This window comes from Limanda limanda, chromosome 13 (assembly GCF_963576545.1).
Source record: "Limanda limanda chromosome 13, fLimLim1.1, whole genome shotgun sequence".
Lineage (NCBI taxonomy): Eukaryota > Metazoa > Chordata > Actinopteri > Pleuronectiformes > Pleuronectidae > Limanda > Limanda limanda.
The window spans coordinates 2,085,567-2,109,598 of NC_083648.1; the positions used below are offsets into that span (position 1 = coordinate 2,085,567).

The following is a 24,032-nucleotide window of genomic DNA, read 5'->3' on the forward strand; positions in this document are numbered from 1 at the left end:
AGACGGTGTCCTGTAGTTGGATGGGTTCTTCCTTGGGTCGTGCCCCACCCCTCCACAAAATGTAAAGGAAATTTAATGGGTAGTTTTTGCATAATCCTGCTGAAAAAAATATTCATAACCTCCAAATCAGGGGCGGTAGCTACCTCAAAGACGTATATTGAAAATAAATCCAGCAAAACAAGTGTGGCCACTAGGACCAGAAATTTTGTTTTTTCTTATTTACTTTGATACAAATGTTTTCACAGTAAAATCCAATCAAACAAATTACTTGTTCTTCGTTTATTTTTTTCCACCTAAAAAACACAAACAGCTCCTGTGCAGAACTGTATGAAAGTAGCTAACAAATTTGACTGATTTGTTTGTAACATAAACTTAACATTCATCCCATTAGAAAAACGTAATTTATCTTTATATAAAGTATATGGTAACACACACACACACACACACACGCACACACACTTACTCTTACATATATCATCAGAGCGGGACTGAAAACTACCAAAGTGTATTGTGTTAACTTGAGAAAAACAAATGTGCTCTGTGTTGTCGTTACATCAGAAAAACAGAGCAGATCTTTTTGTGAAGTGAACACAACACACTTCCACTCTTTACTCTGAGTGATGGGATCAGAGTTCAAGTTAAAACTTAAAGCATTTCCCTTCTTACAAAGCAGTTTTAAATGTTCCTCTGTTCCTCTTTGTTGTTTGATCTGTGTCTTTCACGTTAGAACCTTTTTAATCTGACGTCACCTGAGAGAAACAAAGTGATTTCACTGCCCAGGGATTTTCTTAAATTTCTCTAAAATAGTTTTCATGAGACATAATTGACTTTTTGCACATTTGGACACAGACTCTTGCTTTAAGACTCACAGCCGGGGTTGTCCTCTTCCCCCAATAACATCCAGATATGATTTTAGAGTCAAATAATGTAGTGACTCAGAAGGTTTGATTGGTTAATCTGTTGCTTGTGGGTTCGGATATGTTCCTACCAGCTGATGCAGCCTCGGCCAAAGCTCTGCCTCCCCCCATGATGTCACAGCACCACAGCCTCCTGCCTCCTAAAGCTGGCAGCGGGGGGGGGGGGAGCTGCAAGATAGTGAGTGTGCAGAGACATTTGTTCCGCACAGACTGGAGGAGAGGAAGCAGCAGAGGACTACATCCTCCTGCAGAAATAACAGAGGAGAGAGAGAAAAGAAGTTGTGAGAGTCGGGGGTGGAGGGAGCTGCAGAGGAGCGATGGAGCGGTCGGACCACCACGGGAAAGGAAAGTCCAAGAGGAAGAGGAGGAGGAGGAGGAGGAGGAGTGAAGGCAAAGGTCAGTACAACAGCTCCGGGGAAGTTTCTGTTGGGATATTGTCACCTTGACACAGATATAACACTAATATTCAGATTATTAGAGACTTTAACATATCAGATTTTTATTAAAAACATGTTATGTATAAATGTATCCTTGTGTTTTGCTCTCAATCGCTTTTGTTAAAATACTGTAATACGCTGAAGGCTTAGTTTTACTGCATTATATTTAAATGCACATTCATTTGCACTTTCAGTGTAAAATATATATAATAAAATATACATTTCAAAGCAACTACACAATGTTCATGTAGCACAGCACTCAGGTGGGGCTACATGTAAATGCAGAAAATATTACAGCAATGTTACAGTGAAAGTGGGAAGGGATCTTAACTTTATGACACAAAGCGTTTTGATTATTGTATCACATCCCAGGAGGGTGAGTTATTTCATTTAAACAGCTCATAATCATAATACAACTCAGATATCAATGTCAACAGGAATATTATCTTATTTATCACTATTTACAAGGTTTTGAAATCAGAGACAACGTCAGGTTGGAGCATTCATTTCTAAATCTGTACAAGTTTACTTTGTCATTTATTTTGCAGACTTTTAATGATTAACCAAAATGTTGGACAAAAGAGCCGAGTCAGAAAGTTAAGTTAAAGTAACCGAAGTCATAATGCTCCACCCAGAGGGGAACATGTGGTTTTGTCTCCATTCCCATAATAACACACTCAAAAAACCTCACTGTGACACAACACTCAGAGGAGACACATCATCTGGGGACCATGAACGTTTGTCTTCAGAGTGTTCAGCCAACGTTTGTTCGGATATTTCACTTTATACGGAAGCAACAACGTTTCTGCAGAATTCGCCCCCTGAAGCCTCAGGTGGCAACAATCAGCGGTGACATAATGACTACAAGGTCACGCAAAGGTCAGCAAATGTAGATAACATCGACAGAAGCAGGTAGAAAGTTTACGTGAATCTCCTTTACACCCAGAGTCCGATGAGGAAATCATCTAAATCTGCAGGTGGACACAAGAACAATCTCCAGCAGATCTTAAGGAGCGTCTGAGAAAAACTCAGTGGTTCAATTATCACAATCAGAAATACTTTATTGATTCCAGGGGGAAATTGTGTTTGTTCCAATAGCTCCATGTAAAATTAGAAGATAATAAGATTTACAAAATATATCAAATTAAAAATGAAATATGTACAATATGCTCTGTACATTGAAATGAGACTAGTCGGTGGAGTCGGACGGTCTGGCACTCGGAGGGTCTGAGACTCGGAGGGTCTGAGACTCAGAGGGTCTGACACTCGGAGGGTCTGAGACTCGGAGGGTCTTAGAATCGGAGGGTCTAGCACTCGGAGGGTCTAAACTCGGAGTGCCTGGCACTCGGAGGGTCTGGCATTTGGAGGGTCTGGCACTCGGAGGGTCTGAGACTCGGAGGGTCTGGCACTCGGAGGGTCTGGCACTCGGAGGGTCTGAGAGTCGGAGGGTCTGAGACTCGGAGGGTCTGATACTCGGAGGGTCTGAGACTCGGAGGGTCTGAGACTCGGAGGGTCTGGCACTCGGAGGGTCTGAGAGTCGGAGGGTCTGAGACTCGGAGGGTATGGCACTAGGAGGGTCTGAGACTCAGAGGGGCTGGCACTCAGAGGGTCTGACACTCGGAGGGACTGGCACTCGGGGGGTCTGGCACTCAGAGGGTCTGACACTCGGAGGGTCTGGCACTCCGAGGGTCTGGCACCCAGAGGGTCTGAGACTCGGAGGGTCTGAATCTTGGAGGGTCTGAGACTCGGAGGGTCTGGCACCCAGAGGGTCTGAGACTCGGAGGGTCTGGCACTCGGAGGGTCTGTCACTCGGAGGGTCTGGCACTCGGAGGGTCTGGCACTCGGAGGGTCTGAGACTCGGGTCTGGCACTCGGAGGGTCTGGCACTCGGAGGGTCTGAGACTTGGAGGATCTGAGACTCGGAGGGGGGGTACTCAGAGGGAGGAGTTGTGTAGTTTGATGGCCACAGGCAGGCACTTCCTGGTTATTGTTTTCTTACAAGCGGCTCTTAGGCTTTGCAATAAATATCTATCCTTCTTTTCCTTCTCATATTTCATACGTTCCAGTAGATCCGAGGCTCAGCTTGTGGAACTAAAGTGTTAGAAACCTGAAAGTTCAGTTTCACTCTGCGTTCACTCCGTCTCACACGTGTCATGTATGTGAATAAATGAAATGAAGCGAGCGCTGGTAATCATAATTACAGTTGTCTGGGCAACAGGTCAGCTGTTTAGGATTAATCTGGCATTGTTCTCCCCGTGCTAATCCTGCGTAGATGCGGCAGATTACTCCGTGATGGCTTTTGTATTAAGTCCCATAGTTATTCAAAGTGCGCTAAGCCCATTCCACTTTCATTAATGACCCGTTGGCCTTTTTTGTGCATCAACGCTGCAGCGAGAGCGAGTCCGATAGAAAATCCTTCCTCAACACAGCTCCTCCAATCCCACTGTTTCAGGGCCAGAATGCACTTAGCTAATGCTTCCTGCCAGCTGTCACTTTACAAACAGAAGGTGGCATCTGTATCTTCAACGCTCGACAGCAGTGAAACCAGCTCCCTCTTTATCTCGCAGTGAATCACTGGCGTTTGACTTTTTCTGTCGCGGTGAGAGACTTTGAGTTTTGACGTCTCCAATCAGGATCGTGTCAATTCAGTTATTTGTGGAGACATGAAATTTGTTTGCTTTATCAGTAAGCGTCAATCCTTAGAAGTCGTCCATTAGTTTGAGATTATTTTGTGCGACCCTCCAGGAGCGTTTTTCCTCGGAGAAATATTTCAAGAGTTTGGGAAACAAACTTAAATCTGCGGGAAAACAGCGAATCTGGATAATTTCAGATCCAGATAAAGACTCGAGTCACTTTTACTGTATTTCTGTCTCTTTTTCGGGTTGTAAGTTTGGTTTTAATTAGTTATTTGATGCTTTAACGATGGGTTGAAACATCTCTCGCAGTCGCATTTAGCGCTGCTACGCAAACTCGGACAGTTATGCTTCAGGCCTGGACAGTGGGAGGAAGTAGAAATGTGTCGTCCATCTTTACAGGCTGTGGTGACGCATGAGTTTGGTCTCCTCATCTAACTCTGGGAAGGAAAAGGAATCAAGGGAATAGACGCCTTAGTAGAATGACGATGCTTCTTTCACTTCAAACGCTGCTCTCTGCGTTTCAAAACATCCGAATGATGGGCAGAGTACAAGAGAGAAAGAAAAGTGGAACCTGGAGCTTCACACGACAAAACAACCCAAAGTTTTCTAACCGTCTAAGTTAAATCCAACATCTCAGTGACTCTGTTTGAATGGAGCAGGTCTAATTGTTGCTGCACCAGGAAAACGTGCTTTTCTGAGATGGGTTCAATGGAATAGAAACAAAAGTAAAAAGTTCCAAATCAAATCAGTGAGCAATCCTCGCTCAGCACATAAAAACATGCCGCCCTGTTCCGAATTAGCGGACAAAGTCCATTGAGTACAAAATGAAATTACTCTGTTAATAAGGATTTTTCTCCAGACTGCTGGTATTTGCGACAAATTACCAAACTGTCATTTGTTGGCCGTTAAATCTCGTGGCAGAAATGGTTTCATCGTCCTGCTTTTAGTGGGATTATGGTTCAGCAACATGGAACAAGCAGCTGCTGTCTGTGACGTCTCGTGCGTCCGGCCCTGTCTGTGCGCTGGATGCATTCTGGGTAAGTGAGCACCGGCGTGCAGTCAAACTTAGTGAGGCATGTCAGCGTGCAATTTCACTGATGGATTCGGCAATCTCCACCCTTCTCCGGCTCCATGAAAACATTAGCAATATGGTTTGTGTGCCCATTTAACGTAATTGCAGGGATGCTCAGCGGGTAAAGTGTAGCAGCAGATCCGCAAGGGTTAGGGGTTCGATTCCTTCTGGAGCTCAGAGTGAAGGAAGCTGCCGCCACTGATCCGCTCCGCCACTGTGCACGCTACAGAAAGTTTCCCTCACATTCGCAGATCGTGTTTGAACCTTTTTCCACTTCATGTAATGTTTGTTTCCCACCCGTCACCTTAGCTCTCCTAGAATAAAGACTTGGTACTCTGCTTACTTGTATCTCACATCAGCAGAGCCGTGTCCTCTCCTGACATCCTGGACGTGCACTGTGCACGTGAGGTCCGGCTCATGCACTCACCAATCAGCTGCTTTCTGAAGACAAACAATCAACAGACAAACAATCGGTTTGGATACGAGCTGCATTTCGATGTCTGGGTCAGTCGGAGATGTTTTTAGGAAAATTGCAGTCAATTCTATTTAATGGTCCTCTCATTACATTTGTTTTGACCTGAGCTATTACAGTGAAAAAATCCAAATACCTCACACACACACACACACACACACACACACACACACACACACACACACACACACACACACACACACACACACACACACACACACACACAGACAGACAGACACACACACACACACACACACAGACAGACAGACAGACAGACAGACAGACAGACAGACAGACAGACAGACAGACAGACAGACAGACAGACAGACAGACAGACAGACAGACAGACAGACACACACACACACACACACACACACACACACACACACACACACTTAGGGAAAGAACAGGACATCATGATAAATAAATATCAAAGTGGATATGTCATGTAATTCAAAGTTATTGAAGACAGCCCACTCCATGTTGGCATATGGGACAGGGACTGAACTAATAAGTCAAACTACACATGGAATTTTTGTTTTCTTTAACTTGATTTTTCAATGTTAAAAAACGTAAAGTATTAAGTGTCTCAAATTGTCTTTGTGAAAGGAACCTAAATCGTCCCCAAAGGCACATTTAGTTAGTTACTGTAAGATAGAATTCAACAGCTTTACCCAGAACTCTGATCCATAATCAGAATTGTAAAAATCCACATTTAGAGACGAATGAAACCCAATCTTCCAAAGTGAGGGAGCGACAGTGAAGCAGCAGGCGGGGGGGCATCATCAGCTGCCGTAGATTACTGCTGTCATCCTTATTATCTCTTATTGCTTTTTCATTGCACATCCCCATATGTTTCAGGCAATAATTTCATCACTCGTTTCCAAATAATGATCATCAGCTAGTTGATCTGAGAGCAGACGTTGAGCTTTCCTCTGATGCTGGAGTGAGATGCTCATCTCAGAGCATTCGATTCCACATGGATCTGCACTGAAGTAACAATCACTCGATTACGATTACAAAGAACACAGTAAAGAAATCAGTGAGTAGAAGCAGAACACGTGTTTGAGCTTCACATGAAACCCTACAGACAATGTCACCAAATACTATTATACTTTTCAACCTATAGAGCCTATATCAGTGCAGCTGTGTGTTTCCTCCTTTTAGTCAAAGTAAAAGTGTAAATTTGCACTTTAAATAGAAACTTCTGTTCTGCCAAAAACTCTAATTTTACCATCTTCGAAATTCTGGTTAAGTTCTTATTAAGCTGCTTCCACGAGCCTTGGATTCACAGAGGAGCCGAATCAGCAGCTCAAAATTCAAGACCGACTAAAACTGCTTTCATACATGAACTCAAGAAAACGTCGGGAAAGTTTGTGTATTGATTTGTTCCAGAGCTTCGAGTCTAACAGATTAGAATCTAACAGTTTCCATTGAGTCCCTGGTAGACACGACTCGAGGATCTGAAGAGAAGTTTAGTCTGGGCCGATCCAACCTTCCTCTTCAGTAACAGTGTTCAGACGTTAAAAGCTCTACAGGATTCGGGGGTGTGCATCGCTGTGAGCAGGGTTTGAACCTGCGCGGGACGATCCCATTGGATTTCGAGTCCAACGCCTTAACCACTCGGCCATCACAGCACGAAGCATTGCTAGGATCAACTGTTATCAATAAGGATTTGAGGTGAAGGTTATGATTTCCTCACGCGTGGTGAATTCTCTGAGTTTTTTTCTGGGGCCGGCAGGAAATGTGTGGAGCAGCTGACTCTGGCTTTCATGGTCTTATGGGATAATTTCAGGAGAATATGTTGAGTTCTTCTGCATTTGTGTGTTTGTGTGTGTCTGTCTTTGTGTGCATATATATGTGCATATGTGTGTGAACAGTGGGCATTAAGTGTAAATGTTTTTTGTGCTCATCAACTCACTTGAACGGTCAGTCAGCTGCTCTCTCAAAGCACTCACTCGCCCACAGAGATGGGACCAACAGGGTTTTCAGGAAGATCTTTTGAATCCATCAATATCTGTCTTCTTCCAATTATTCAAAGTCCGGCTAAGCTTGGATGTTCCAATCGTCCTTTTCCCCAGCAACCCACCCCAGCTCCTCGGGACAGGCTGGTCCAGGAAAGGAAGGAGTCCCAGGAGGCATCAGAATTATATGATTGACATCGAAGGGCTGGGAGCTCAATGCCACATTAATGCTGACATGGCACATATCCAGCCGTCCCCCTCCTGCTCCATCCTCCCTTCACTTGTGTACGAGACGCTCAACCTCCATTGGACTGGTGAAGCCAAATGTGTTCCATTCCAGTAGAATCAGTAGGAAATGTTGTGGCTCTCTGCAACCATTAGCTCTGCAGAAATGTTGCACAGTTGCATTCTTGTGTAGGATTTCTATCACAATACCTATAAGATCCTTATTTATAGAAATATCTTTTTACTAAACAATAACAAACCAATCTGCAACACCAGGACAGAGACTGATATAATAAGTAAGACAGTAAATCTTCTACAGTAACGACTTTCATTATCAGTCACTGAGAAATTATTACAAAAAGTTTTCTGTATTTCTTTGCCCTTGAGGAAAGACAGTCCACATTACAAGTAAATGAAACCTGCTTCCCATTAATTACGCTTAGCAAATGAGATTATCCACAGCTGTCAAAGCACACACACACCTACACACACACACACACACACACACTGGACAGTGAGCGGGTGCTCCTCTTCTCCCCCCTGCCATGCCTAATTTCATTATTCTATTAAATAAGGTTCATTAACAGTGGTTGGATGGAGGAACTCTGCTTCTGAGATTTGATGAACACATGAAGCGATTCCAGCGTCCTCGTCTCATTCCTGAAAGGCTCTTGTCTCTACTCGGTGAATTCAGTGCAAAGTACTAATATCTTTTACACTTCCAGCCATCAGCGATGCCACAAGATGAAAGAGTGAAGTGAGAAGTTTTTCATTTTCCTACTGGATTTCTATAGAAAGCGACTCTGCTGGTCGTTTGCGATATTCAAGTTTGAAGCACGTTGGTCCCACCTTCGAGTCCCGGAGTTGTCTTCCATCGTTCCATAAAGCAGAAGGCCTTCTTGTTGGAAAGGAACCAGGATGGCCGAGAGGTTAAGGCGTTGGACTTAAGATCCAATGGGCGAATGCCCTCGTGGGTTCGATCCCCACTCCTGGTAGTCTCCTTTATCATTGGCTATCTCCAGTTATAAATATGTTATAAACAATGGCATGATTATGGTACGTTCTACGATATAAGTTACAGATCAGATGATTTATACTTCATTTAGTTGTATAAGGTCGGTGCTCTGGGTAACTTGGGCATTTTAAACCTGATGCGTAGAAGAGAGCAGATGAACTCTAGAGTTCACTAGTGCGATAGTGCACGTTGACACTTTCACATTGACCCTCAGATGTGCACGTGATGCACTTTCATCTCTAAATTGCTGATCAAACCCATTTTGGCACATTTGCGTGTGACAGAGATTACAGGTAGATTACCTGCAACCTGTGTAACCTCGAGTCAAATCAAGTGCAAACTCTAATACTGCAATTCACAAATGGGTTTGAGTTAACGCCGTGCTAGGTGAGTGAGAGAGTGAGGGATGAGTGAATAAGAGAAGATGACAGGAAACCCAAAGACAAACCCAGTTCTTATCAGTTTGGTCCCATTAGCCGTGATGATGCAGCTCATTAAAACACCTCCAACCTGCAGCTGCCTTCAGACGCTGCAGACTCACATCATCACATTCACCTCCCGTCTCATATCAGAGACTTAATGTTATCACACGCCCAATATAACTGTGAGGGGCGGGGTTAATGCAGAACGGTTTGGACTCCTCTCTTCATTCCATTAACGACTCCGTTAGCCCTCCAGATCCACCGGGCAACGTGCATCTTTCATCCAAATAATAATCTCAATCCAATTGTACTTCAAATATGACATTGGTCTGTTTTTTTATTTCAAATTATTAATTATCTTGAAATTTAGAAGGATTCTTTCTTCTTTGTTGCCCGACGGTCAAATAAAACGATTTTTCTAAACCCGTGATGCTGCAGCGTTCTTCGAAAAACAACTACAGTGAAAACCCGGATATACAGATAATTATGGTCTTACCAGTGACTGATGAAGTGTCTTAAAATGGTGCATTGTCTTAATGTGGATTCATAACAATCAGACTTTCAGCTCACAGGCCTTAAAATCGTCTGAACAGTTCATATAGAATGTTATTGCCAGTCCACTGGTTTCAGAGCCAGTGGGGATCAGCAGATGATCAGTTACAGTTTCTCCAGGACGATGTAAGAAGTGGTTGAGTCTGGAGCAAAGGTCTGCACACAGGTGCAGAAACAGGATATGTGTGATCCGTTAGGTTTGAAACAGGATTTAAAGAAATGACTGAGTTGCAGTCGTATTAGTTGAAAATGTCCAGATTCGGTTTCTCCAGACAAAGGGCGTGGCAGAGGAACACATGCTGAAGGTTCTTAAATCTGTGCAGTTATTGTCAAAGCTCCACCAGTATTAGAGGTTTCATTCCAACGCTGATATGTCTAATTAGGAAATTCCTAAAAATCACAAAACAATATTTCTGCTCATGGATCAAATCCGTTCTCGGAGTGCTGGGTCTTGGAATCCAACCTGTTAACGCACGGTGGCATTTGAGCCGAGGGATTACGAGAGGACATGGATGGACAATGAAAACCATCAAAATGTGACAAACCAAAATGTCGTCGCTTTCCAAATGATAAGAAACGTCCTGATATCTTCTTGCAGCAATCACGCCAAGAACACTGGGTTCCATGAAACCTTCGAGTCACATCACCACATCAAATGAAAACATGTGTCTGATTCAGAAAGCGTGTGACTGGGTTACTAAAGCAAAGCTCCTCATTGAGCTAAAGCCCCTGCGCAGCCTAAGCATTCAGAAGATATGAGTTGTCTTTTGTTATAATAAATACATAAACTGTGGAGAAAAGACTGATTTCATACATTTATGATTCTGTTTTCAGAACGAGGCGACATGTTATCGACCCTCATCAGTCCCATGCGACACTGGGAGACTGGAGCATCGTCAGCTGAGGACGCAGACAACTCAAGTAAATGATTTTACTTTTTTTACCTGTAAAAGTTTGGTTGGATTTCCTCTGTTGAAATGATCAGGACGACATCGAGCCGACTGACGCACACATATCACGTGTCAGGCTGCAATTACAGTATACTGATTATTGTTGGTGCCTTGTATTTTATTACGTGTACCAATTGTGGAAATTTACCTGGTAATCATCAGCAGATCATCATTGGGAGCTTGCTAGTGTTAGCATTAACCTGAATACCAAGAGCTGACCTAACAAAGAACAAAGATGACTTTTCACTTTCACACTTTTACATTTTCAAAACAAGCTTGTCGTTGGAAAGCATTTGAGGGGAATTTTTACTGTTTACTTTTACCTGAGGTGTTTACTTTTACCTGAGTTGTTTACTTTTACTTGAGTTGTCTACTTTTACTTGAGTTGTTTACTTCTACTTGAGTTGTTTACTTTTACCTGAGTTGTTTACTTTTACTTGAGTTGTCTACTTTTACTTGAGTTGTTTAATTTTACTTGAGTTGCTAACTTTTACTTGAGTTGTTTACTTTTACTTGAGTTGTTTACTTTTACTTGAGTTGCTAACTTTTACTTGAGTTGTTTACTTTTACCTGAGGTGTTTACTTTTACCTGAGGTGTTTACTTTTACTTGAGTTGTTTACTTTTACTTGAGTTGTTTACTTTTACCTGAGGTGTTTACTTTTACCTGAGGTGTTTACTTTTACCTGAGGTGTTTACTTTTACTTGAGTTGTTTACTTTTACTTGAGTTGTTTACTTTTACCTGAGTTGTCTACTTTTACTTGAGTTGTTTACTTCTACTTGAGTGGTTTACTTCTACTTGAGTTGTTTACTTTTACCTGAGGTGTTTACTTTTACCTGAGGTGTTTACTTTTACTTGAGTTGTTTACTTTTACCTGAGGTGTTTACTTTTACCTGAGGTGTTTACTTTTACTTGAGTTGTTTACTTCTACTTGAGTGGTTTACTTCTACTTGAGTTGTTTACTTTTACTTGAGTTGTCTACTTTTACTTGAGTTGTTTACTTCTACTTGAGTGGTTTACTTCTACTTGAGTTGTTTACTTTTACTTGAGTTGTTTACTTTTACTTGAGTTGTTTACTTTTACCTGAGTTGTTTACTTTTACCTGAGTTCTTTACTTTTACTTGAGTTGTTTACTTTTACCTGAGTTGTTTACTTCTACCTGAGTAAAGAATGCTTGGACTTCTGCCTCCTCTGCTTCATGCTGACCCGCTCCCATGAAAAGCCGATTCTGGAGAAATCATGAAAGCATAAACGTTGTTCCAGGTCCATGTCATGGTTTTAATCTGTCAACAGGCACAAGCAGTTTGGAGGTGAAAGAGAATCAGGAGGATAAACTCCAGGAGGACTGTGACCTGCTGATGAAGTTTCATCCGTCAGCTTTCTGCACGACGTTCCCCAGACGCAGAGCCAGGCCCGTGAAGAGGAAGCAGCCGCTGGCGGAGGGAAACGACCGGCTGCTCTACCAAGGTCACCTGACCTGTAAACGAGCGGCGTGGGCCGTCACTCAGAAGAACGCTCTGGAGCAGCTGAACGAGCTCCGACCCGGGCTGAGCTACGAGGTCTCCTCAGAGACGGGTCCTCTGCACGCTCCCGTGTTCTCTGTCGGGGTCGAGGTCAACGGCCTCCGCTTTGAAGGTCGAGGGCCGACCAAGAAGCAGGCGAAGATGAGGGCCGCGGAGCTCGCCCTCCGGTCCTTCCTCCAGTTCCCAAACGCCTCCCAGGCTCACAGCGTGATGGAGAACTTCACCGGCTCGACCACGGACTTCACAGCAGATAAACCGGACGTCCCCGGTGGATTCCTCCAGGAGTCTGAGCTGTTTGAAGATCTCCTGCACGGCAACACAGCAAAACAGGAGGTTTTCTCCAGCATCTACAACCACAAACGACTCGTTCATCTAACTCTGGACTTGGTCTCCTCAACAAACCCCAGAAGACGAGCCCTGTGCTCCTCTCTGTTGGAGCACCTCGGCCCGGTGGCGCTGCTCAGCGAGCTGCAACCAGGGCTCAGGTACGTGTGTCTGGTGGAGCGAGTTCACGGCAGACGGATGAGGAGCTTCGTCATGGTCGTTCGGACGGAGGGGGGGGTGTTTGAAGGCTGTGGTCACAGTAAGAGACGGGCGAAGGCGCAGGCGGCAGGAGCTGCTCTACAGGCTCTGTACAACATCAGCCTGGGACCAGAGAAGAAGATCCTGGGCCTTCAGAGCAACAGAACCAAACACCAGCTCCCTCAGGTGAGAGGAACTTCTGTTTTCACTAGTGCTGTCAGTTTAACGCGTTATTAACGGCGTTAACGCAAACCCATTTTAACGCCAAAAAATATTAAGCCATGGTTTAACTGCACTTTAGGCTGAGTCCTTGTTTACCTGAAATGTGCTCTTTATAATTTTATTTTGTAACGCCCTGTTTGGCAATGTTGTTTTTCAATAAAATAAAACATTTGCATAAAGCAAGCCAATCCACTTTTCCATGTTGATAAGAGCATTAAAACAAAAGTAAAATTATGGAAAAAAATAAATGAAGGGACATTTAGATTAGATACAAATGTGCGATTAATTGCGATTAATCGCGAGTTAACTATGACATAATGCGATTAATTGCGATTAAATATTTTAATCGTTTGACAGCACAAGTTTTATTACCAAGAGAGAAACTGCACAAAAGCAAAACAGTCTCCATCCAGACGAGTGTTTAGCTCCGTATCAGGAACAATCTCCGTCTACACGCTCGAAATCACGCATCACATGACCTTCACGTGCACGGGGGTGTGCTCGGTCACAGCCTGGGGAACAGCGATGGTGAAAAGTAAGATGAGGGATTTCAAACCTTCAAAAACGATCCTCACAATAAAAGTATAGAACATAGGCTGATCAGTTAAGCATGTAGAGACGCAGGCAGCAAACAACTTATATTACACCCCCCTTCTTTATCTATTTTATATTATTTTATTTATTTTTATTACCTTATTATTTTATTATTGTTATGGTTTATTATTTATTTATTTATCTTTTTCTGTATGTCGTGTTATCTAAAACCGATCTGGTACATTATACTGTTGTTAAAATGTTTGAAGATCTCTGGGATGGGTGGGATGGGCATGGGGTTATACAAAATGGAAATGAAACTGTCTTTGATTGTATTGTCCACTGCAAATGTGAAATCAATGAAAATGTTTATAAAAAAAAAAAAAAAAAAGTATAGAACATAACGGATCATGAGAAATGGAAACACGGGCACAAAAGAAAATTGGGTGGAAACGAGGGGGAAAAAAGAAACATGGTCGATCCACAGAGAAGCTTATGAGTCTTAAATGACCTAATGACCTCATGTGACCCACGTGTAGAGAAACGTGACAGGAAGCAGATTCACTCCAGATCCTTCAGTGAGTTTCATCACGAGTCAGAGTCTGTCCCTTGTCTCTGCAGCTTTCTGAGTCTCCTACGTCTCGGGTTAATCGTCTCTCAGGTGAGGCCGTGTTAGTCTGCTACACATCATCATGACCATCATGACCATCATGTCCCGAGGCCCGAGAGCCGGACGGTGGCCTGTGAGCTCGTCTGCAGAATCCAAACAACTTCATTATGTCTCTGGGAACCGTCCCCGACGTCTTCTAATGTCATGCTTTATGAATACCAGGAGATTTGTCTCCACGGCGCTGAAGGGGGGGGGGGGGGACTGAGCGTGGCGAAGGAATCTCAGAAAGATGGATTATGCATGTTGTTTATCGAGCCCGGGGGGGGGGAATTCAAGAGAGAATCCAGACAGAGGAAGATGCAACAGGAGCGTTCGGATGTGATTTGAACAAAGAGGTGGTTTCACACGGCTGCAGGCAAAACCTAACCAAGGATTTCCAGAAGCTTCTCCTCCTCTTTGTCTCGAAGACAGATTCTGATCATTTGGCACACACACACACACACACACACACACACACACACACACACACACACACACACACAACTGTCTGTCAGGCGGCGTGACGCATTAATGAACATTATTACAGCACATTAGCGATGAAGGAGGAGCGGCAGCAGACCAAGGAGACGGAGGTGGAGCAGGAGAGGCTGTGAAGAGCATAATAATCTCACAGATAATTGTTTAACACACTCATTACACACAACCTTGTGTGTCTGTCACCCAGGAAACACCGAGCAGAGAGTTTCACCAGAAGAAAACCACAGGACAGATCTGAGGTCTGGAGTCAGGAGGCGTTACAGTGTCCCGGGTTTTAAATGCCAGATTCTTTTATTTAAAAAGAACCAATATCCTCAAAACAATAAGTTTTCAAAATCCTGGGACAATAGATAGATAGATAGATAGATAGATAGATAGATAGATAGATAGATAGATAGATAGATAGATAGATAGATAGATAGATAGATAGATAGATAGATAGATAGATAGATAGATAGATAGATAGATAGATAGATAGATAGATAGTTAGATAGATAGATAGATAGATAGATAGATAGATAGATAGATAGATAGATAGATAGATAGATAGATAGATAGATAGATAGATAGATAGATAGATAGATAGATAGATAGATAGAGAGATAGATAGATAGATAGTTAGATAGATAGATAGATAGATAGATAGATAGATAGATAGATAGATAGATAGATAGATAGATAGATAGATAGATAGATAGATAGATAGATAGATAGATAGATAGATAGATAGATAGATAGATAGATAGATAGATAGATAGATAGATAGATAGATAGATAGATAGATAGATAGATAGATAGATAGATAGATAGATAGATAGATAGATAGATAGATAGATAGATAGATAGATAGATAGATAGATAGATAGATAGATAGATAGATAGATAGATAGATAGATAGATAGATAGATAGATAGATAGATAGATAGATAGATAGATAGATAGATAGATAGATAGATAGATAGATAGATAGATAGATAGATAGATAGATAGATAGATAGATAGATAGATAGATAGATAGATAGATAGATAGATAGATAGATAGATAGATAGATATAGATAGATAGATAGATTACTTTATTCATCCCCGAAGGGAAATTAAGTCGTCATAGCAGCCGGTATATTTGAATACAAAAAAATACAATACAATAGAATAAAATAAAAAATATTGAGGTAGAAAGAATAAAGAAACAGAAACAGACAGAAAGACAGATAATGTTGCTTTTTAAATAGTTTAAGTCATAAATCTCTCAGTCAATTATTGCTTCAATATTACTGAAGCCAGCAAAATGAAAACTAGTGAAAACGACTGAGCATGAATTGGTTCCTGGTAGTGAGAGCAGAATACAGTATTGTAGTAGTCGTCAAATCCTCTCCATCGCCCCCTGGTGGCTGGTGTCAGTCTAAAGCCCGCCCCCTCTGTGTCAGCTGATTGCGTGACCCCAAACCAAAACGTTAAAACGCTCGTGCCCAGGACGTTTGGCTTCATTTCTGGATGGCGTTAGGAAGTTGAGATTTATTCACAGTCGGTAATGAGGACATTACTGTAATGCCAGGAACTTAAATAAAATAAATATTCAGATAGATCTCATGTTTGAGGCTGAACATGCTCGAAAAACTCATGAACTAATTTAAGAAAATTTTCGCAACCAAACACCAGCCCAGTGTGGGGCGGAGCTTAGCCATATTCAACAATGTAAAATTAATCGCAACGTACAATTTGCTGCGTTTTACCACTTGCAGATTTTCTTTTGTTCCAACTGGTGAACACAGAAACAGTAAAGCAGATCCCAGAACATCTGTTGCTCTGAATGAAGCTCACTCTGCTCTGCCTGGAGTGTGTTCAAATCCAAACTGTGAAACCGTTGCTCAAGATTCAAGATTCAAGATTCAAGATTTTTTTTATTGTCAAATGCACAGAGATAACATGAAGTAGTCACTGTCAATGAAATGCTTGGGTCACACACTCTCTTTGAGAAATGCTCAGTAATTTAAACCCAAAAAAATAAAATAAAAATAGAAATAGTATAAAATAGAATAAAAAAAATAATAAAATAGAATAACAATGAAATAGAATATCAAAAATTTAAAATAGAAAATAAAATATAAACATCTAAATATATATCCTTACAGATGAAAGACAGAAGTGATCATGTGACTGTGTGAGATCTGTTAGATCAGTGTGTCCTGCAGTCTCCCAATATATCATGATTCCAGATGTTCCTACTGAAAGGGCTCAACCATGACTCAGCTAAAGTCATAAACGAGAGGATGAAGGCGGAGAGGAATAAGAAAGAGGACGAGCTTCCTCCTCAGATCTGTGAACCTTGTCTCTGCCGTTTCTCTGCAGTTCTTCGCGGACTCCGTCTTCCACCTGGTGAGAGAGAAACACAGCGAGTTGACGGGCGGCTGTTTCTCCGACTCGCACGCTCGCCACAAGGGGCTGGCGGGAATCGTGATGACCAGAGGTAAGGGGGCGGAGACACAGCAGGTCTGGTATGAGGGCTGAACCGTTGCCTCGGCTCAAGGTCGCAAACTAGGGTTCATCAGGATCCATGAATTATTCTCTGAGAAGTCAAAGAAAAAAACATCCAATCCCCCAAATGTTAAAGAAAGTGAATTGTGGGACGTCCACTAAATTATCCACGTTCTCGACACATTTACAGGATATTTGAAGCCGACACCAGGCAGCCAATCACAGGGCGGCGTCTGGATTGACCTGTTAGATATTACAGGCAATTTGATAAAAGGAGACTTGTGATGTTTCTTTTCCTCCGGAGTGAGATTCAGCTGTTTCATTTTAAAGTTGCAGTCTGACGACTTGTTTTCTGAACTTCAGCATTATGATGTCAACATTATACAGTAGTAACAGAAGATGTCTCCTGAGCCGTGGGTGTGTCTCTGTCCTCTCTCTCTCTCTCCATCCAGGCTTTGACCTCAGATCAGCCCACGTGGTGTCTCTGGCCACGGGGACCAAGTGTCTGGACAACGGCAGCGACCGCGACTCCACGCTCGGCGACTGTCACGCTGAAGTCCTCAGCCGAAGAGCGCTGGTTCGATTCCTGTACGCTCAGCTGGAGCTGCTGCTCTGGTACAAACACAACTGTTCATCTTGCTCGTGGTCGGAAACGCCAGAGACGCACAGTTTAGTTTTTTAGTAGAAGCGATCGAGGCTCTGCTGTCGACCAATCGTGAGTCGGCCTCAGCCACAGACTGCGAATAAAGATGGACGCCACATAGGGTTGCAAAATTCCGGGAATATTCAAAGTTGGAAACTTTCCATGGGGAATTTACGGGAATTAACGGGAATATACGGGAATTAAAGGGAATAAACTGGAAATGTTGTGGTTAATTTATACTCACTGTATTTACCTTGTCATATACAGACATAAATATAAACATTTTGTTGTGTCATAGGCTGATTTGAGCCCTGAGGAAACTTTGGGCACTTGACTATATGCTTCTGCAGCGTTGTGTCATTCTTAACATAGGTCTTTGCACAGTATTTGCAAATGCACACAGCCTTTCCTTCTACATTGGATGGGGTGAAATGTCTCCACACATGAGATAGTGCACGTGGCATTGTTCTGTAGAATAAGATGAGAAAAAAGTTTGTAAAAAAACACTAATGCAATGCTAGAGATATAAATAGTTAGCCAAACAATTGGAATCGTCTGTAAACATATTTCACAATTGATGGATAAATGAATGGAAATAGTCTAGATGAACAGATGAACAATCCTCAATCAGCATGCTAATATATTTTCCCAGTAATATCATGGAAACTTACCTGACTAGTCCTTCACTCTACAGCAGGCCTCAGTAGCCCTGCTGTAGAGTGAAGCATGCTGGGAGTTATCTGTGCATGTGATGGAAGAATGACCAGTGGAGGGTTGAAACTCAACGTTCCATACATCTTTAAAATAGAGTTTTGAATGATGTTTTTATTGCTCAGCGTTTCATTCGCGTTTTTTTTGTTTTTTTTCAAAATTCCCAAAATCCCGAGCTTAACTTCCCATGGAATCTGGAAAGTTTCTGGAAATTTACCGGAAACTTTCCGCCACTTTGCAACCCTAATGCCACATCTCAACTTCCTCCCACCATCCAGAGATGACGCCAAAATATCCCGGACACTAACGCTGAGATGTCTGTTAAGATCAGAAGATATCAAAGCCTTAAACTTTGATTGTTGCTGATTTAGTCTTAAATATTTAATCACACGCAGACATAAAAAGGTTTTCTTTAACTTTTTAAAGGTCCCAAAAATATCACAGTAAACTTTGTCTGATTATGTAAAAAGTGTTTTCAGCCTTTTGTCAGAAGCTGGTTTTGTTTCTTTTCGCGTTGAAACGTGAATCGTCTCTTATTGTCGTTTTTCTGTCTCTCCTCTCTCCAGTCATCCGGCAGACGGCGAGGAACAATCCATCTTCGTGCCAAATGAAGGCGGCGGCTTGCGGCTGCAGGACGGCGTCTTCTTCCACATGTTCGTCAGCTCGTCGCCGTGTGGAGACGCTCGACTCAACTGCCCCTACGAGACCAGTGCTGCCTGTGAGACACACACGATTATACTGGTGTCAGACCAGAACACTCTTAAAGTTTTCAGCTAAAAACAGAAGATAAACAAAGTATATTGGATCAAATCCTGACGACTTGATTATGCTGCTGCTAATATCATCTGGTGCTTCAGTCAAACATTCTACATTCAACAGAAACAGAAAAGTTAGAAACCTGTCGTAGTAAAGTCATGACCTCACTCTCCGCAGGTCATTAGTCTCCTCACCCGATTGGCTGTTCCTTAACGAGGTCATTGACGTGCAGGGGGCGGGGCTCTGGTCACTTCCTATACTGTGAATGCACTGTGTCGATCCATCCGACCGTCTGATTGGTTCAGATGTTTTTGTAACCACGGAAACAGACACATGACAAGAGATTGAAATCAGTGAAATAATAAATCGGTACAGAAGATGTCTCGCTCTATGGAACCTCAGCAGTTATGGCGCCTGATCTGATTCCTCCTCCTCTGTCAGATCCCGGCCGGAGGTGTCGCTCTCACCTCAGGGCGAAGATCAACGGGGGGGAGGGCACGCGGCCTGTCACGGCACGAGGAGCCAATCAGAAACGGGACGCTCCGTCGCCGGGGCAACGTCTGGTCTCCATGTCCTGCACCGACAAAATGGCAAAGTGAGTGTGAGTGTGGATTAGAGTTGTGACATGTGACCTCCCAGGTGATTAACTGAGTCGATTGTGGTGGTCAAAGGTCAAAGTTCAAAGGTCAAAGGTCACGGTCACACTGGCTTCAAAAACATGTTTTGGCCTCAAGGGAATTTCTTCAACTTTTGATCAGTCATATTTGAAGTCACTGATTACCTGAGTCGATTTCAGTGGTCAAAGGTCAAAGGTCAAAGTGAATATGAATCTGACAAAAAAAACATATGTAGGATACAACTGCAGAACTGTTCTTTGTGTCGACAGGTGGAGCGTGGTCGGCCTCCAGGGGGCGCTCCTGTCCCACCTGGTGGAGCCGGTCTACCTGCACAGCCTGACCGTGGGGACGCTGAGCCACACGGGTCACATGGGCCGAGTCCTGACCCGGCGCCTGGCAACCGTCAAGCACCTGCCCCCCCCCTACCGCCGCCGGCCGCCGCTGCTCAGCTGTAGGTCCACGTGGCGTCGACACACAAACACAAACACACACTTCCTCCTGTGTGCTGGAGACGTGTGGTGTTGAGACGACTGAGAGAGAACATATCAGTCCGCTCAATATTCCAGATTTTTATAAATCAACGGTAATGAATTATTTGCTGGGAAATAAGTGAAAATGGCCCAAAAAAATTCAAATAAATAAATAATCCAACAGTTATTAGAAAGATTCCTGGATTTCCGGATGTTCACCAGAATAAAAGGGCGTCTCTCTCGGTTCACGTTCCATCCTTCTCTTCTCTTAAGTTTCGTGGAAATCTGTTTGCTAATTTTCACGTCATCCTGCTGATTAACAAACAAAACAACAACAAACAAGCTGACAGGGATGAAAACAGAACCTGATTGGTGGAGATAATAATCCAAAACATAACGAGAATGTAATAAAATCCACCATGACCGGGCGGTTTCATGGAATTCAATCTAGCTGCAGTGGATTGCGTACATTAATTAATTAAGATCCATAAGTTTCTACCGGAGGAACGGGAAAGTGAAAATGTAAAAAAAAAATCCATATCTCATAATATAAAATGAAAAATTCAAAATTCACAAATCCACAGCAACATTTATTTTTTTTGGACTTATTTTTTAAATTTCGTTTTCAACAAAACAATCTGCATTTTCAGACAGTGACTTTCTTTGTCCATTTTTCAACTGTATACAATATTGTTATACATGGTATTCAGGTACAGTGTGTAGTGCATAGAAAGAACAACAAACAGTGCTCACTCCAAGAGAAAAAGAGGGGGGGTAAGAATAAGAATAAATGATTGATAACATACATAATCTATTAAATTAAAAGAAGAAAGAAAAAAGAAGTTAAAAAATGGCCACTAAATGCAAAACAGCAGGCTTCCTGTTGTGTTTTTCTAATTGCACCTAAAGACTTTTTTGTTTGTCTGGTCATGATACACCTGTGTATCGATTTTTGTGAAGATCTGTCAGTGTGAACACGTTCCAGGGGTCTCGGGGGGGCACCGTTGAGCCATTTTGCGACGCCCATTGAAAATTCCTTCAGAATACGTAAATTTTCACCACTTTCTAACTTTCTGCAAATTTTGGTAAGACTTTGAGCATGGTAAAGCCCTCAAAAACCCAATTCTCCTCCCTGGTGAACATCATGTCTTCCACCATGTGACCACGTGGTTTTCGTCTCCACAGGTCTGAACGAGGTTCGGCCGGCGGGGGGGAAGGCCCCGAGCGTGAGCCTGACCTGGAGCCGGGGGGGCGGAGGCCCGGAGGAGATCAGCAGCTCCACCGGGAGGAGGCGGGACTCTGGGACGCCATCGCAGCTCTGCAGGAGCTCGCTGTTCGAGCGCTGGCGGGCGCTGCAGCGTCAGGTGGGTCAGAGCCCCCCCCCCGACACGGGAACACACTGAACCTGCTGAGGGGTCATGTCAGGAGATTGCTCAAGGGAACTCAGGCAGAGAGGGGATGTGAGTGGCATGAGATTACAAGTAGATTCAAACACAAATCACTGAATATGATTCACAGAATTCACTTGAAGGCAAATTGTTTAATTTCGTCTGTGTTTTTCTCTTTTTAACCTTTGATAAAAAACTGTTTTTCTCATGAAGAACAAAAAGCAAAAGCACGAGCGGTGAACTTATCTTCAGGTCCACATTAAAGCTGCTTTACCAAACAATAGAATCTGCACAGATTCGTGAAGATGAGACGTTGGCTGAGATCTGCCAAATAATTTAAGAACAGAGGGAAAGAAACTTCTCTGGAAAACAGCACATTGTCCCCGAGCTCTGCCACATTATAAGTGCTTTTAAAAGCAACTCCTTCCAATGGGAAATTAAAATATGTATGACTTGGCTAAAAATTTGATGATGGCAGAAAGAGTGAATATATATTTATATAACTAGCACCTGGAGTCTTTGAAGAAGCTGCTCTTAATATCAGGAGGAAGAAAATACAAATCATTCTGAACATAGAGAAGCATCAAGCAGTTAAAGACTAAACTGAGCAAAAAGAGAGAGAATATTATACTTAAGCGTTTGATATCAAAACATCAACTTAACTCAGAAATCTTCTATTCCATAAAAGAAATGTTGATGTTTTTATAAACTGACATGAAAAGAACATTAAATTAACTTTAGAGATTATAACACAAATGCTATTTTAATTCCATCTGATCGAACCTGAAAATAATACAACTGGATAACGTGATAAGTCTTTTTGAAGCTGTGCATTATGAGTCGTCAAACATGAGCTGAGATCGTTAAAATAAAGTTTCAAGGAACAATAAGCAAAGCACGAATATGATTGGAGGGAAACTAATCGCTCTTTCTGATTTCTGACATTCTCACTCAGCAAAACTTGGATGTGAATAATGTTTGATTTAGATGTCACTTCCTGGTTTCTGCTGTTGAATCAGCAGCATGGCATTCTGGGAAACCATAATTAATGTTATTCGTTACACCTGCAGTAACAAGTCAAATGTCTGCTGTGTTAAATGTGTGTTTTCATTCAAACATGAATCCTCCCGAATATCCACAAATCCATCGTGTGTCTTTTGATTAGCGAGACTGAAACTCACCTCTATGTCCGTCTCTCCTTGTCTCTCATGGTCAGATATCGGGCGCAGGAGCCTCGACCGGGACGTACGCCGGCTCCAAGCTGAGCGCCGGACGCTACCAGGGGGCGCTGCAGCAGTTCACCAGCGCTCTGCAGGGCGCCGGCCTCGGGACGTGGCTCCGGAAACCTCCACCGCCGGGGGGGTTACCCGTCAGCATGTGAGCCGCTGAGTTCGATGCTGAAAACCGAAGGTCAGCGTGAAGGTCGGGGGAGTTTACATATCGATGAAGCACAAAGAATGTGACGCTGGATAAAGAAGGAGGTTACGATATAACCTCGATCGGAAAGACTTGCGACAGAAAAGACGACTTACATAATTATTTATCATTCAAACGAGCACAAAGGACACACAGCAGGAAGTAAGATGAGACTTCTGCGTGAGTAACGTTAGCGTTTAGCCTAAAAGATGCTAATATCAGCTCTGGACTTGTGTTGCCGAAGACTTATAATTTAGCTAGCCGGGTAGAAAAATCTCTAAATGCTGCTAGATGCGCTAATTGCTGCGTCTACGTATGAATCCGATAGCCCTTTACGATTGATTCCCTCAGTATTTGAACGCATCCGAATTCCCAATAAAACAGTTTTTGTTTGAGTGAGAAATGGTGATTGAAACCGAGCCCAGAGACGTAAAGATGGACGACGTGTCTCAGCTTCCTGAGGCCAAAACACTCCGGATACAGGTCGTGTCCCATCTGCTGACATGGTGGAGGGTTCATGCAGCAAGCCACCAGGGGGCGAACCAGAGGATTTAGCTTCTCTTCTGATGATTTGTGAGTTGTCCATCGAGTCTATGATCTGCGCTGCTAAAAATCGTATAACTGCGATGTCCCTTGAAGTATCACTTCATACTTCATCTAAAGAAAGCAGTTGTGCTGTTTTCAGCTATTTTTACACATAAAACAAGTTCGGAGCAACAATCAATCAAGTTTATTTGTTATTTGTTAACAAGCTATCTTTAGTTTAAACTTTAGTTTTCTAAAACGTTGTTAGATTTGGATTTTTTTAAAAAGAAAGTCACTAGTTGGGTCTAAAGCTTCTCGATATCGAGCAACATATTGTTTATGCTCTGCTCTGGCGGCTAATGCTCTGGCTAGCTTAAACCTCAACCACCGCGGTATCACCAATTAGCTCTAAACATCGTCTTAC

General features: G+C 42.8%; 1 protein-coding gene and 2 non-coding genes across 3 annotated transcripts; 2 read left to right on the forward strand and 1 right to left on the reverse strand.

Moving 5' to 3' along the window:
• Positions 1-1,234: 1,234 nt before the first annotated feature.
• On the forward strand, positions 1,235-23,048 carry LOC133018182 (double-stranded RNA-specific editase B2-like). Its single transcript, XM_061084499.1, has 10 exons — positions 1,235-1,313; positions 10,546-10,632; positions 11,955-12,892; positions 16,957-17,074; positions 17,535-17,697; positions 19,003-19,154; positions 19,634-19,787; positions 20,079-20,260; positions 21,465-21,643; positions 22,884-23,048. The coding sequence occupies exons 1-10, from the start codon at positions 1,235-1,237 to the stop codon at positions 23,046-23,048; spliced, it is 2,217 nt and encodes a 738-aa protein (XP_060940482.1).
• On the reverse strand, positions 7,089-7,170 carry trnas-cga (transfer RNA serine (anticodon CGA)). Its single transcript has one exon. It is a non-coding gene; the product is annotated as a tRNA-Ser (tRNA).
• Positions 8,635-8,717, forward strand: trnal-uaa (transfer RNA leucine (anticodon UAA)). The gene has a single exon. It is a non-coding gene; the product is annotated as a tRNA-Leu (tRNA).
• Positions 23,049-24,032: the final 984 nt, after the last annotated feature.